Below are 15,020 nucleotides of genomic sequence, written 5' to 3'. Positions count from 1 at the left end.
CTTCCTTGCTATTTGTCAAGCCTATTCACCAAAGCCGAGTTAGTTTTAAAAATTATATAGAATGACTTATTGCAGATTAGAGAAGGAATCCGAGAAATCAAAAATAAAAATATTTGCAGTCGTGCGATAGGTAATCAGTTAATCTGCTAAACAGACCAGGAACCTCCTTTCACATTACAAGCCCCCACAGCCAATGGTCCCAGTCTAGGTACACGACTGAATCATAGAGGAACAGAGAGATATATTTCCACTCTCAACAAGCTTGATTCAAGACAAAGGTGAAGATATTCAGTACAGAAGAGAAGGAAAATAAAAGGTTAAATAGTACGTCATAGCCAGGTACTTATGTTTCAAAGAACCCCAGCTACTTGGCAGGCTGGCTCCCTCCTGCCTCTGCCACCATCTGGCTGCTTGACCACAGTCCAGTCAGCTACTCTTTCTGGACTTTCCGTTCACCCAGCTCTCACATGATGTGATGGGCCTTTCTCCTCTGAGAGGGGCAGCTCCGGATGCCAAGCTGGGGAGATACAGGGTTCCCCATCTTTCTTTCAGGAGCACTTCACGGCTCACTGCTCTTTCTCTTCCCATAATGTGTTGAAACAGGTAAACCCCAAGGACTTGGACCCCAAATACGCCTACATCCAGGTGACCTATGTCACGCCGTTCTTTGAGGAAAAGGAAATAGAGGACCGGAAGACAGACTTCGAAACGCACCACAACATCAACCGCTTCGTCTTTGAGACGCCCTTCACGCCGTCAGGCAAGAAGCACGGTGGCGTGGAGGAACAGTGCAAGCGGAGGACGGTCCTGACAAGTAGGTGCTGGCCCCCGAGCACGTACTCCCACGCAGGGCCCTCGCTTAGGCCGGATTCGCGGAAACCAAGACACTTCGATCTTGCAGACAAGTACCCAAAATGTGCTGACTTGGAAATGTTTGCCAGGAACATTTCTTTATTTTCTTTCAAGACAGAGACCCTTGACAAGTCAACCAAAACAGAAACTATCACAGGGTCACTTTACCCACCTCTTCCCTTTAGACCGTACAGTGTTGTAGGTCCCGGTGTCTTGGGAAAGGCACTCTGAACTTTCCTCTCCTCTCTCCCTGAAACTACCCCCCAGTTACTGCAGAGTTAGCCACTCTCGGAATTATGTGCTTTGGGGCAAGATTCTAAACCACTGTGGAATTCAGGTTCCTCATCTGTGAAATGGATGCAGAGGGGTTTCCTCCAGCATCCCTTCCAGTACTATCTAGATCTATCCTATGAGTTGGTCTTCCTCTCATTCCACAAACATTCAATAAGTGCCTGTAGGTGTTGGGCATTGTTCTGACAATTCAAATAAATAAAACACAATTCTTGCCTTCAAGGCACTCACCATTTGGTGGGAGAAAGAGCCAAGGAAAGCAAGAATTTCAGGTGAGTCCAGCACGAGAAATGAAATGGGAACCCAGCAGAGGGGGACTTAGGGCAGGCTGAGGGGAAAAATGAGTGCGGGCATCTGAATGAAGGAGACCCAAGCCATCTTCAAAGGTGAGCAGTCCTAGATTCTGCAGTAGATACGTGGGTAGCAGCCACATCCAAACTATGGGAAAACATTCACCTTCAATAAACTTTTCCAGAAATTTCATAATTAAAAAAAAACTAGAACAAAGCTATTATAATATATGCTATTCAATATCTATTGAAGCATTCTTGATTGTGATTTAGTGTAGTTTTTATTTGAATTACAAATTGTGGTGGAAGCTATCATCTTTTCAGTGTTTAGAGACTCTATAGCTCTAGTCCAGCCTTGGCAATGAAGACATGTTGGCTAGTGAAGTGTGGAAGAACGTGCCAGGGGAAAGTAGTTGGGCTCCTAAGAGGTATATGAGAGCATGGAACATAGGAGAAAAAAATAACTCACATACACAGAAAACATGCAGGATGGAATGGTCTGTGTGCAAAGAAAAGACACAGGATCGTCCTTTCAAGAGAACCCTTGACTCTTCACTAACCCTCGACTTTGAAATGCTCTTGTATTGCTTTTGTGCAGCGAGTCACTTGTTCCCCTACGTGAAGAAGAGGATACAGGTCATCAGCCAGTCGAGCACAGAACTGAATCCCATTGAAGTGGCGATTGATGAGATGTCCAAGAAAGTTTCCGAGCTTAATCAGCTTTGCACAATGGAAGAAGTGGACATGATCAGACTGCAGCTCAAACTCCAAGGAAGCGTCAGCGTGAAGGTAAGCATCGCCCAGAGCTGAGATACTCATGGCCTGTGGAACCTGGTACAAAATGCCCCTTGACATTTTTTGACAAAGGATATTTTTTTTTTCTTTTTTTTTGTGGTACACAGGCCTCTCACTGCTGTGGCCTCTCCCGTTGCGGAGCACAGGCTCTGGACACACAGGCTCCGCGGCCATGGCTCATGGGCCCAGCCGCTCCATGGCATGTGGGATCCTCCCGGACCGGGGCACGAACCCGTGTCCCCTGCATCGGCAGGCGGACTCCCAACCACTGCGCCACCAGGGAAGTCCTTAATGCAATATTTTTAAAAATCAAAAATAACTTCAAAAATCCATATTGAACAAAGTATTAAAATTTTAAATAGGGCTTCCCTGGTGGTGCAGTGGTTGGGAGTCCGCCTGCCGATGCGGGGGACGCAGGTTCGTGCCCTGGTCCGGGGAGATCCCACATGCCGCGGAGCGGCTGGGCCCGTGAGCCATGGCCGCGGAGCCTGTGCGTCCGGAGCCTGTGCTCTGCAACGGGAGAGGCCACAACAGTGAGAGGCCCGCGTACCGCAAAAAAAAAAAAAAAAAATTTAAATGAAGGCAAGCCAGTTACAGTGCCACCCAGAGCTATGCAGGAGCCTGAGGCAAAAGGAAAACTCAGTACTGTTGATCCTGGTACTGATCTGGCTCTCCTCTTCCCCGCCCACCTCTTGTCTGTATCCCATGGCTGACTCAAAATAATAATAATACATTTTTAAAAGCCAGGAGGTAAGAGAACCATTGTTATACTCCAAACGGGACAGCTTCCCCCAGCACACAGCTGAGCAGAGGAAGGTGGAGTTGCATCTGGAGAAACAAAGGAAAGCATTCTGTACTCACTCTGCCACACTGGCAGTACCTGGTAGGCAAAGCCATCTGAAGATGCCTCAGATACAGCACTGGCTTCCTTCTTCTTTTACCTTATTCCTTCCAAGCCCCACAGTCACATGCAAAGACTGTTAAGCCCTGAAGAATATAGACTCCTTCACTAATGAGAGCCTACGCCTGCCTGTGAGTGTGAATAGAACTTAGCACTGTGCCTTCATTCAGCAAATCTAAAAAAGTCCCTTTTGGACCACAATCTCAGCCAGACTTTTGAGGGAGATGCAATAAAGCAGTGATTCCCAGGGCGATGCCTAGATCACGACCACTGTGGAATGTCTCTTATTAATAGCTATGTGTTTGCTTGAATGTTTGTAGGGGAAAAACTAGCACAGCGAACATTTGATTTCACAGATGTGAAATTTATTTAAGTAAATCAAGGTGAGTCTAGTTTTCAAGGTTATTAAGAAAATAACAGTGCTAACAGAATGAGGATGTGGCAAAATGTGACATGGTGCACACATGACTGAAGTTGGGGAAGGATGGCAATGAAGTGTGGAATTCAGATGCCTCCTTTTAGTAGCTCATTGACCAGTTGAGAGACAGCAGATAAGACAGATAACAAATTAGTAGACTACAAGGCAATGTGAGAGAATAGAGGGGCCACATGATGGGTGCTACTCCTTCCAGCCTTGGAGAAGGCTCCATGGAGGAGGTGGGACCATCCTCAGCCAATTCTCTTCTCCCCAATAGGTTAATGCCGGGCCAATGGCCTATGCACGGGCTTTTCTTGAAGAAACCAAGTCAAAGAAATACCCTGACAACCAAGTAAAGCTTTTGAAGGCAATCTTCAGGTAAGATTTTCTTTGTTGGGCTGTTCTTCCTTGAATCCCTTCAGACAGGGAGTCATGAATGAATGCCCCAGGAAGCCACCTGACCGATCCTCTTCTCGGTGGCTGAGTGTATCAGCAGCCTGACTTTGAGTTGCCACTTTCTCTGGCTGTTAATTTGCTTATTGCTGTCACTAAAGGCAGTTTGCAGATGCATGTGGGCAAGCCCTGGATGTGAATGAGCGCCTCATCAAGGAGGACCAGCTGGAGTACCAGGAGGAACTGAGATCCCATTACAAGGACATGCTCAACGAACTCTCAGCAATCATGAATGAGCAGGTGAGGCTTTCCCTGGGGCAGCCCGAGCGGTCCATTCATAGAAAGTGCCCATTTTATCCCCAATGCCAGAAGGACCAGAAAGAGTCTCTTTGTTTTCCTGCTGCTGAAATCCCTGTACTTTCATGAACACCATGTTGCTGAGCTGTTCTCTCCCCGATGCACAACATCCCCTGTCTCAAAGGAGAGGGATCAGGTTAGAGAAAAATCTGTAGGAAAAGAAGATGAGAACCCAGTTGCTGTCCACAGTTTACAGAGATGTTTATCCAAACAATGTGTGTTGGTTTTCTAGAACAGATGATGCCTGTTACACACCAAGAACATTGGTGGCATTCCAGCTAGAGTTTGCTGCCACACTCAACACCCCTGATTCAGGACCTCACAATCCCCAGGCTGGGATGTGGAGTTCCACAGTTCTGCCACTAGGGGTCTCTGCATCATACTCAAGAAGAAAACCAGGGTCCTGGGCTTTTATTTATTTTTTGGGGGGGGGGATTATTATTTATTTATTTTTTTTAGTTTCTGCTTTATAACAAAGTGAATCAGTTATACATATACATCTGTTCCCATATCCCTTCCCTCTTGCGTCTCCCTCCCTCCCACCCTCCCTATCCCACCCCTCCAGACGGGTCCTGGGCTTTTAATGGTCAAGGCTGCCTCTGGAAAATAGGCAGAAGTGGGATAAAAGTCAACCCCCCACCCCACAAGCAAGTCATCCATGATTTCTGACATGTATTCAGTATGTTCTGTAAGACTGTGCACAAAATGTGGACATTCAATAATCACAGTACTTTGGGGGATACTGAGAATCAAGCGACCGAAAGCCAAGTTCTGCTTTTTTTTGGCCCACTTCCCAGCATCCGTCAACCCTCACACTCTACCTGGACATCTCATCACCCATGGTCCCCTCAAGGAGTTAGATGTGTTCTTTCCAGAACAACTGAGGGGGAGAACTTGAGTTAACTTCCCAATTGTGCTTCATGCACAGTAGCGATTCACTAAATATCAGTTCCCTTTCCTTTCCTTAAATGGCCTAGCACTATAACAAAACATGAAATGTGTCATATGCATCTTATATTCTAATTGCATTCCCCATATGTTCCTTTTTCTTCTTTTCCGTCTCCTTCTACCCGCATTTTAAATTCTCCATAGCAGTTAGAGAAAGAAATGGTTAATTGACTTATGTTGCAAAGAAAACAATCTCCCTGGGTAGGATTCCTAGTGGAAATATTGGTTTGGAATTTTTCAGGGGTAATGGGAATTAAATACTCAGGAACAACGCCTTAACAGCATGGGGAAATCATAAATCGGAGAATGAAACAAAAAGAACAAACAGTGGATCTGAAAGGTGGAATAGGTGGCAAAGAAATGCTTGTTTCCAACTGTAAATTGCATCTGACCTTGAAACTTTGGGCAAAAATGCTTTTCTCTTTTTTTCCTGGCAGCTCTGTCGCGGTCCATGTTTATACAGCTTCTGTTCCTCTGTGTCTAGTATTTCCCTCAGTACTGTAAGCAAAAGCGGTATGTTTTTCTTTCCTTATGTCTATTCTGTCCTTTGTGACCTTCTGGTCTACCTCTTCATTTTTCCCAGACGCCTCCATAGTGACTAGTGTTCTCTAGATGTTTACTTAATTAGAACAACTTTATTTCTATTTCAAGGTAGGTCGATATGAAAATTAAAAAGCCTACTAAAATGAAAAAGCTAAAGTTAACAACTTAGCTTTTAAAAGGAAAATGTATATTCTGTCAACTTCTGAAATACATTTGAGCTCATTTGTATCCAAAACAAAGATTCATTATACCTCCAAGTGCTAAAACAACAGTACAAAACAAGGACAAGGTGATTAAGAGGAGAGAAAAATAATTTCTTTTCCAGAAAACCTTTCCTAAGAGAAGCAAAATTTGACTCTGTGCTTTCTAGAAACTGATGCAAAGAAAAGAAACTTATGCATTACACAGGTCCTGTTATTTAGTAAAAGAAATAGATCTGTTGGCAAGAAAGACAAATTTTCTCCTGGTCCTGAGCTTCTATGGGGATTTGTCACATAGGTTTTTATGTATGGGACAATGACTACAACATTCATGATATCCTTTAAAAAAAAGTTTTCCTTAAAAACGATTTACTCTATTATGTGGCCATTCCACATTTCCACCTTAGATTAAAATGAGCACAAAATATTAACTTCTAACTCTGTAGAGGATATTCTAAATTAACTACTTAATTGATGATTATCAATCATAAATTTAAATTAACCGTAGCAAAACTCTAAGTCATCTACAACAAAATAAGCTATTTTCATGACAACCATTGATAAGTGTTTTGAGTTGGTTGTAATGTCAGAAATAGCTAGCAAAGGATAGGGGTCCTTAAAGTCCAAAGTATTTTTAAAAACTGGGTATTTATCTCAGTTCAGATTTATAACAAAAAAAATTGTTTGCTTCTTTTCTCAAGTTTTTAATAAAACATTTGACCATAATGTTTGGGTTTGAACTCTAGCAGAGGGAAGGGTATTCAAATTTTAGCATAACCCTCTAATGCATGAATGAACCATAATCTTTAATGTATGAATACCTTTACATACCTAGATACTCATCCACATATTCTGGAAACAGGTACATATATAATAACAGTAGAAGAGAGAAATTTTACCATAAAACTTTTAAAACACAGAAACAGAGTTAGAATGGATAGACAAACATAGAAATAGAAAAACAGGAATATAATTGATTATGCAATTCACTCCAAGAGTGTCCAGAAAAGTCTTAGCTAAAAGGCTAAGACTGAAGCCACTACTTAGTGAAAGAACCTTCAGTATAAGGAGAGAGATGGAGCCAGATTAAGTGGATGCTAGTGTGTAAAATGGAGATGTGGCGATGGAACAGCTTCAGCTGCTAGAGTGACAGGCAGGCTGTAATTATCTTTACAGGCAGTCAGAATGCCACACTATTTTATAAACAGCCAAAATCCATAAAAGCCTCCTTTGATGGAGGCCAAAGTCATACATGTAACTATTGGATGAAGCATAAGATGCTGATTCGGAGTGTTTCAACATTTAGAAGGATGACAACATAGTGAAGTCAACGCTGGTAATGGATATCAAATATAAAATACAGGGAAAGGAACACATCTATTCTGTTACAGTGCCAAGCAGGTGAGATCCAAAGGCATGTTGATTTTAGAATTTCTTTGATACATTGCCAATTTATTTAAGCAGAACTTGAGACATTGATCAAAAGGAGAACTTATTGGTAGTATAGGATACATGGATGCCAGGTGCTTGGCAGGGAGAGAGTGACCATTCCATCCCAGAGAGTAGTAGAGCTAAAGCATGGTAATTCAGGAAGTTAGTGGGAAAATTGTCATAACCAAGAATTTTAAATAGTCATAAAGTCTCTTCTGCACAGAGATTTTAGAGATGCCTGGGGTTTCTGTGATTGTTATTGTGTTCACATATCATTATTTGAACAGATCTGACAGGAAAGTATGATTTAGGCGTATTAACATTATTTTCAAAAGTAAAATCAGGTCAAGGTATATTTTTTCCTTGTATTATAGTTCCATTAATGCAAACATTTAAATGAGGATTCAGCTGTTTCCCTTTGGAGGCAGATTTTGACCATACAGTTTACAAACTTTGCAAATAAAATAAAATTCCAGAATTACTCAAACACATTTATAAGGTTCATTCAGACATTTAAAAATGTATATCTGATAGTTGAAGAGTATCGGAAAGCTACTTTAAATCTGGTCAACATGACTGAGACATGGGCTGGGGAAAAAATTCTTCAGATCTGCTTTGATAAGTGCATTTTTCAACATTTGCAGATTTCCTGTAGGGAATTTTTAAAAATCACTGTTCTGGGTTTAATTTTGTGTTTGGAGATATTAACACAGACTTCTCTGTCATCATTTTGTTTTTTAACATATGTTTTGTCCTGTCCCAAGATTACGTACCAGGACGACCCATCAAAGCGAGGAGTGGAGCAAACTTGCACTCGAGTAATTAACAAGGCGGCTCCTTCTCTGCCCACCCTCTCTGTCTCATCCAGTGCAGAAGTTTGAGGGAGAGTCTGCAACGTCAGACACGCCTCCAAGAGAACTCTGAATTTGCAGCTAATCTCGGGGAAGAGAAAGATACATTTAATTTATTTGAAGTTTTTATGGTGTTCATATTTTTTGTTTTTACCTCGCTAGCTTGAGAATTTTGCCAGCCTCCAGATTTGCACATTTCTTATATCTTTTTTCTTTGAGCAGCGTCGATCAAGCCAAGCTGAATATTTGCTATGAAATTCCAATGAATGTGTAGCTCAAAAGCCGACTGTAAGTTTGCTTTTGGTTACATTATGTTCAATACCCAGTCCTCGTACACATATTTTAAAGGTCAAAGTGAATGTTTTTTAACATTTGAGCATATTTCAGATGTAAATAGAAGATTGTAAAATATATGGTTTTTACCAAATTTAAAAAACTTTTTAGTTAATACTTATGACAGTGCTAAAATTATATGAATAACATTTCAGATACCATTATATTAAAATATTTGTGTATGTGTACAAAAATGTTGATACATACTAATCTTTAAAGTTTGTGGAGTTTCTTTATTTGTAATATATGTGCTCTTAAAAGTAATGAGATGTGAAATTATGGAAGCCTTTTGTTGTTAATAGAAATAAAAAATACAGTTACTTTGCATTTGGTTTCCTCTTGAAGAGTGGGCAAGTTGCTACTAAAAGTGGTTCATGGGATGGGCCTCTGCTGAATGCAATCCTACTCACAACGTTTTTTTGTTTATTTAGTTTTGGGGTGTTTTTGTTTTTGTTTTATTCTTTTTCAAATTCTTTTCCCAATTAGGTTATTAGAGAATATTAAACAGAGTTCCCTGTGGTATGCAGTAGGTCCTCATTGGTTATCCATTTTAAATATAGCAGTGTGTACATGTCAAGCCCAAACTCCCTAACTATCCCTCCTCCCCAACCTTCTCCCTGCAGTAACCATAGTTCATTCTCTAAGCCTATTTCTGTTTTATAAATAAGTTCATTTGTATCATTTTTTTAGATTCCACTATAAGCACTATCATATGATATTTCTCTTTCTCTGACTTACTTCACTCAGTATGATAATCTCTAGGTCCATCCATGTTGCTGTGAATGGCATTATTTCATTCTTTTTAATGGCTGAGTAATATTCCATTGTATATATGTACCACATCTTCTTTATCCATTCTTTTGTCGATGGACATTTAGGTTGCTTCCATGTCTTGGCTGTTGTAAACAGTGCTGCAGAATATTGGGGCACATGTATCCTTTCAGACCATACTACTCACCACCTATGATGCCTTAGCAAGAAGTCAGGAAAAGGACTTGAACCTCATCTGGACAGTTCCTCCTAAGGTCAACTAGACAGGCCAGGGATTTCAAATCCCAGGAGATAACTTGACTGATTTGGAGAAGATTTAATTAATCAGAATCTTGAGGGTTGTGATAATTATTAGGACTTTTCACAAACATTCCATCTGTATATTTTATAAATTTGTGGTGGTATTGCACTTTCCTGCCTCTTTTGAAGTTAAACTTGACCATACTTTAGCCATTGAAATGTGAGCCCAAGTGACATGTGTCACTTTCAGACAGATATTTAAAAGCCAGTAAGATGTCTGCCCCAGCAGACATCGTTGAAGGACAGGAGATGGAGACTCCATCAGCCTGAGTCCCCAAGTGGCCACAGGAGCAGACACACACTCACACCACTCCCCCAACATTGTTGGACATGGAGTCTGAGTGAGAAAAACAATTTGTTGTAATAAGAGTCCTGATATTCAAGGATTGTTTGTCAATACAGCATCCTGAGCTTATCTTGGCTGATCTGTGTTTTCATCAGAGCTGTGACTGATATTCCTCCATGTGTGGGAACCACTGACACATCCCACTCCCTCCCCCGCCAACACCAGCAGCAGTTCAGCTGAGCTATCTCCATATGCAGAAGGCAAGCTCCAGAATATCATTTTATATTGACCCTCACCAGTCATTCTAAAGGCCCAGACTCCAGTTAGGAGACTACCTGAGCTCATCTTTCTGCCCTGTAAGCTCATCGGTCAGTATTAGCACATGAGGGCCAGAAGGGAAGATAGGGCTTGGAAGACACATGGAAATATTATATACACAGAAATGATAAAAGAACATTTTAGATGAGAACTCTGCTCCCTTGAGACTTATATAACTGTGCTTTTTTCAAATAAAGTCCACTGTTTCATTAGAAAGAGGAAGGAAGGAAGAGAGGGAGGGAGGAAGGGAGGGAGGGAAGGAAAGAGAAAGAAAGAAAGAAAGAAAGAGAGAGAGAGAAAGAAAGGAAGGAAGGAAGGAAGAAAGAAAGAAAGAAAGGGAGAGAGAGAGAGAAAGAAAGAAAGAAAGAAAAAAGAAAAAGAGGGAGAGGGAGGGAGGAAGGAAGGGAGGAAGGAAAAGAAGGAAAGGAAGAAAGGGTGAAAAGGAGGGAGGGAGGGAGGAAGGAAGGAAGGAGAAAGGAAAAAAACCATGGTGTGAGCTGCCCTCTGGCTCAAAGCATCCCTCCCAGCTTCGTTCTGGCTCCCGCTTAGGGTTTCTGACTGCCTGGTCAGCATCTTGGCTTCTCCCCTCTCGTTTTCCCTTTTGGATTTTTAAGCTGCCCTCGAGAGGATTACTGCCCCAGGAACCCAGGAAGAGTCTGCCTCTGCTATTGTCTCCCACCCAGTTCCCACCTTTAGGCTCATTTCCCCATGTCCATCTCAACCCACCCATCCCCCCTGCCCTAAGGACACCGTCAGCATTAGACTGCCTGTCCAAATCTGAAAATAAAACCTCTAAGGAAGTACTCAAAAATAATAGATCTTTTTACTCATGTTAAATGCCAAATATTCTATTTTTTGCATCACAAACAGCCATATGTTAGATGGCTTCACTGTGTTTTGCCCCTGAAATGGTTCATAGTACAAGAAGTTTAAGGTCAGCTGCTCTAGAGAGAATCAGCTAAGACCACTGTGCTTTAACAACACTGAACTCACCCTGTAAATCCCAGTGCCTTCTATTCCTCCTTCTTTAGAACAGATGCATCAAATTGGCTGCTCAGAGACTGAATTCAACAGATGCATTTTATCTGTCAACAGAGTGTCTTTAATTTTTTTCAGGCACACACCAACACTTAAATATTCAGAGACTTATATAAAATTCCAGCTTTCTAGCATCTGTGAAAAAATGAAGCTCTCTGGTAATTCTGGATTCACATGCCCACCTGACAACAATCAGTTAAAACTGAGACCCCACTGATCGCTTTACAGGTGCTCTCCTCTTTGCCACAGTCTGCAGCAGGCCCTGACTGACTTACGCCAGGTCAGCCACTTTTATTTATGTTCCCTGCCTAGATCCCATAGGCATGTGCAGACTGCAGTTCAAACATTTTATGTCTATCAAAGTGTAGTGATTCCTAGATATGGACAGCAAATCATCTGCTTCAGCATCAGGCATGTCCCATGCTAAAATGCATATTTCTGAGCTCTATCAAGCCTTCTGAAATAGAAACCCCAAGAAGTGGTACCCAGCACCACATAATTCTTAGACGTACAAGGGTATAAGCATTCTACCACATCCTGTGCTAATTAACCACCCCTAAATATTTACTTTGCAGAGGACAATGCCTTGTAAACCAGTGACCTGAGTTCGAATTACCAAGACTGAATTCTTCTTTTATGTTCTTTTGCACCTTTATATTACCTTTTTCTCAAAACAATCTACAACATTTTACTTTAATTAGTAACTCATCAAAATAAGCTCTATTAAAAAAATGGTAGCAAATCTCCTAGATCTTCAAATGGAAAGACTGAAACTAAGAAGACAAGGGACATTATTTTCCTGTGATTTACCCTGGAAGGTATCCAACACAGAATAAGTAGATCTAGTACTTGGGATTTCAGTCTTGGCTCTGTCCAGCCACCCAACCATCATCCCACTCAGTAGCCACCTCTCCATTCTCATTTCAAAGTGCACAATGCCCGGACTGCAAAAAAAATTAATGTATTCCTTGATTTTTGGCAACAACTACCTTATAAACAAGTGCCCAATATCCAAACCTCCCATAATATGTCCCTATTCTGTGTTCTCATCCGTTTAGAAAACAATACAAATGGACCAATAAACTTGTTTCCTTCTGAAGAGATGGAGAGTATGTATGGGAAGTATCAGGTTTCATAACCTGAACACTGCTCTGCAGAAGAAATTTACCGTATTTGCAGACTGATGGCTTTTCATCTTATAGGATTAGTCAAACTCCAGAAAGAAAGAAAAAATATTTATATATATACATATATGTAAAATTTCAGTACTCTTATGAGCAATTAGGAAATGAAACCAATTTGAAAGTGAACGTGACAAAATGACCCTAAATTAAATTTTAAATTTGCTCGTATTACAAGTGGCCCCCATATCCTCCCCCCATGTTTGTATCAGTGAAAAATCATATATATATATGCAAATATGTATCATATTATATGCCGATAATGTGATATTTTGTTCTGGAAATGATGAAGCGCAGGCACGAATAGCATTCAAGATTCTCTGCCAGAAGCCCCTTCCCCTCCTCTCAGGTTCACGTCCTGACTGCTTGCCTACGCACACCCTTCACTGGGGCCACATTGTTCGGCTCACTTAAAAAAAAAAAAAAAAAGCCTTGCGCCTCCACCTGAAAGTTTGCTTTTCTCCAACCGTATAAACCCAACCCATATACATGAGGACTCAGCTGAATTCATAACCGTGGTGACCACTGTGATAGGACACCCAGAGCCACCCTTCAGGACTGAGACCCCCATTCCCCCAGCTGCTCACTCTCCTGGTAGCTGATGGCTCTCAACTGAGTTCCTCTTGTCCAGTGTGAGCCCAGATGAAGCTCACATTCAATGACTGGTTGATGATGGAATGTACAAAGGCCTGGCCTCATTGCCCCAGTTCAAGACGACTCCGAAGGGCCATCAGGGCTCCCCAGCTCTGACTGAGAGCAACTTGTGACTACATCACAGTTCAGCTCCTTCTGCCTTTGAAGAGGATTCCAAAGAGACATGGATTCCCAGTACATTTCCTGCATGTAAGTCTCCACATCAAAGTCTATTTCTCGGGGGAATAGATCACGTCCATAGATTTTCCAGAAGCTTTGCTTTTGACCCCAGCTCATCTGGATTTCTCATTCTCTGCCCTTCATTGGCACATATGCCTGTGTCACCCATTTTTCTCTCCTTAATTATGTTATCAGTTAGCATTTTACGTGTCTGCATTTTCTTTCCAATCATGCCATGGCTGGCTTGAAGGCAGATTGTGTCTTAATCTTCTTTACGATGTTGGCAGTTCAAACTCTTGACCTGCACTTCAGAGTGCTGGAGTCATTTCTTCAAGTTCTGTTGGAATGGAGAGGTCCAGAGAAAACGCTAGGGCAGGGAACGGAGAGCAAAGGGAGAAAGAGTAGATTGTGGGAAGATGGATTTGGAGCCAGAAGTCATTGTAGAAATGAGTGTCCTTGAATCTCTTTTATAAGGGGATTTCTTTTTTAATATCAGTGTTGACTGCTTTGGGTTTCTTTTCAGTTCTCAGCCTCAGCAGGGTTTGCCACTGAAGTACTTGGCACTGGATATGTACATCTGTAGGAGTAAACTCGGGCACAATTATTAACAACACGATCTTTTCATTTGGAAGCTTCCCCACTCCTCTCTGCTCCTAGCTCCTTTGTATTCTCATGCCCTCCCCACCACTCAGTGACCTAATGTCGCCTCGCTGCAGTCCCTGCTCAAGCCCTCCACCCAGTCCTGTCTTCCTCAAGCAGAATCCCCCCCCACCTTCTCCATCTGTGTTTGTCTTGCTTCCAAGTGGATTCTAATTCAAATACCAGCTCCAATCAAAACGAAGCTGTTGGGAATTCCCTGGCGGTCCAATGGTTGGGACTCTGCACTTTCACTGCCAAGAGTGTGGGTTTGATCCCTGGCTGGGGAACTAAGATCCCACAAGCCACCAGCCAAAAAAAAAATTAAAAACAGAAAAAGGAAGCTGTTGCCTGGGATACTAGGTTGAGAAGGACTACGTGAGACCACCTCTGCTCCTGCAGTACGGGCACCTGGTGATGTGCTGGGCACTGGAGTTAGGGTTAGGAGTGGCTGCCCACTTCCTGTGCATTTCCCATCCTTGCGTGAAACCTGCTGAAAGGCTAACATCAAGTTGCCTCAAACTTTTGATCCAATGACTGACTATAGGAAAGAGTGCTATCGTTTCCTGGGAAAATTAGTATCGTCAAAGGACAATCTTTAACTCAAGAGAATGATTTTTTTTAATTGAAGTATAGTTGATTTACAATGTTGTGCTAATCTCTGCTATACAGCAAAGTGACTCAGTTATACACATATAGACATTCTTTTTTTTATATTTTCCATTATGGTTTATCACAGGATATTGAATATAGTTCCCTGTGCTATACAGTAGGACCTCGTTGGTTATCCATTCTAAATTTAATAGTTTGCATCTACCAACCCCAAAATCCCAGTCCATCCCTCTCTCTCCATCCCCTCCCTTGCAAGTCACAAGTCTGTTCTTTATGTCTATGAGTCTGTTTCTGTTTTGTAAATAGGTTCATTTGTGTCATATTTTAGATTGCATATATAAGTGATATCATACAGTATTTGTCTTTCTCTTTCTGACTTATTTCACTTAGTAGGATAATCTCTAGTTTCATCCATGCTGCTGTAAATGGCATTATTTCATTCTTTTTTATGGCTGAGTTGTA

At 41.7% G+C, this 15,020-nt stretch overlaps 1 protein-coding gene across 6 annotated transcripts in view; it reads left to right on the top strand.

Moving 5' to 3' along the window:
• The window catches only part of DOCK10 (dedicator of cytokinesis 10), a 293,328-nt gene extending 284,398 nt beyond the window's left edge, over positions 1–8,930 (top strand). For 4 of the 6 annotated variants that reach the window (XM_081241945.1, XM_081241941.1, XM_081241944.1 and 1 more), the window contains 6 exons: positions 604–814; positions 2,032–2,222; positions 3,825–3,925; positions 4,102–4,240; positions 5,683–5,758; positions 8,184–8,930. In XM_081241945.1, the coding sequence (XP_081098071.1) occupies positions 604–814; positions 2,032–2,222; positions 3,825–3,925; positions 4,102–4,240; positions 5,683–5,758; positions 8,184–8,245 (780 nt within the window). In that variant the 3' untranslated portion in view covers positions 8,246–8,930. The remainder of the gene's footprint in view (positions 1–603; positions 815–2,031; positions 2,223–3,824; positions 3,926–4,101; positions 4,241–5,682; positions 5,759–8,183) is intronic. The other 2 variants (XM_081241942.1, XM_081241943.1) reach the window with 1 other exon arrangement.
• The last annotated feature ends 6,090 nt before the right edge of the window (positions 8,931–15,020 follow it).

This window comes from Mesoplodon bidens, assembly GCF_964165515.1.
Source record: "Mesoplodon bidens genome assembly, chromosome: 8".
NCBI lineage: Eukaryota > Metazoa > Chordata > Mammalia > Artiodactyla > Ziphiidae > Mesoplodon > Mesoplodon bidens.
The sequence above is the reverse complement of the archived record's forward strand: the minus strand, read 5'-3'. Positions and strand labels throughout refer to the sequence as shown.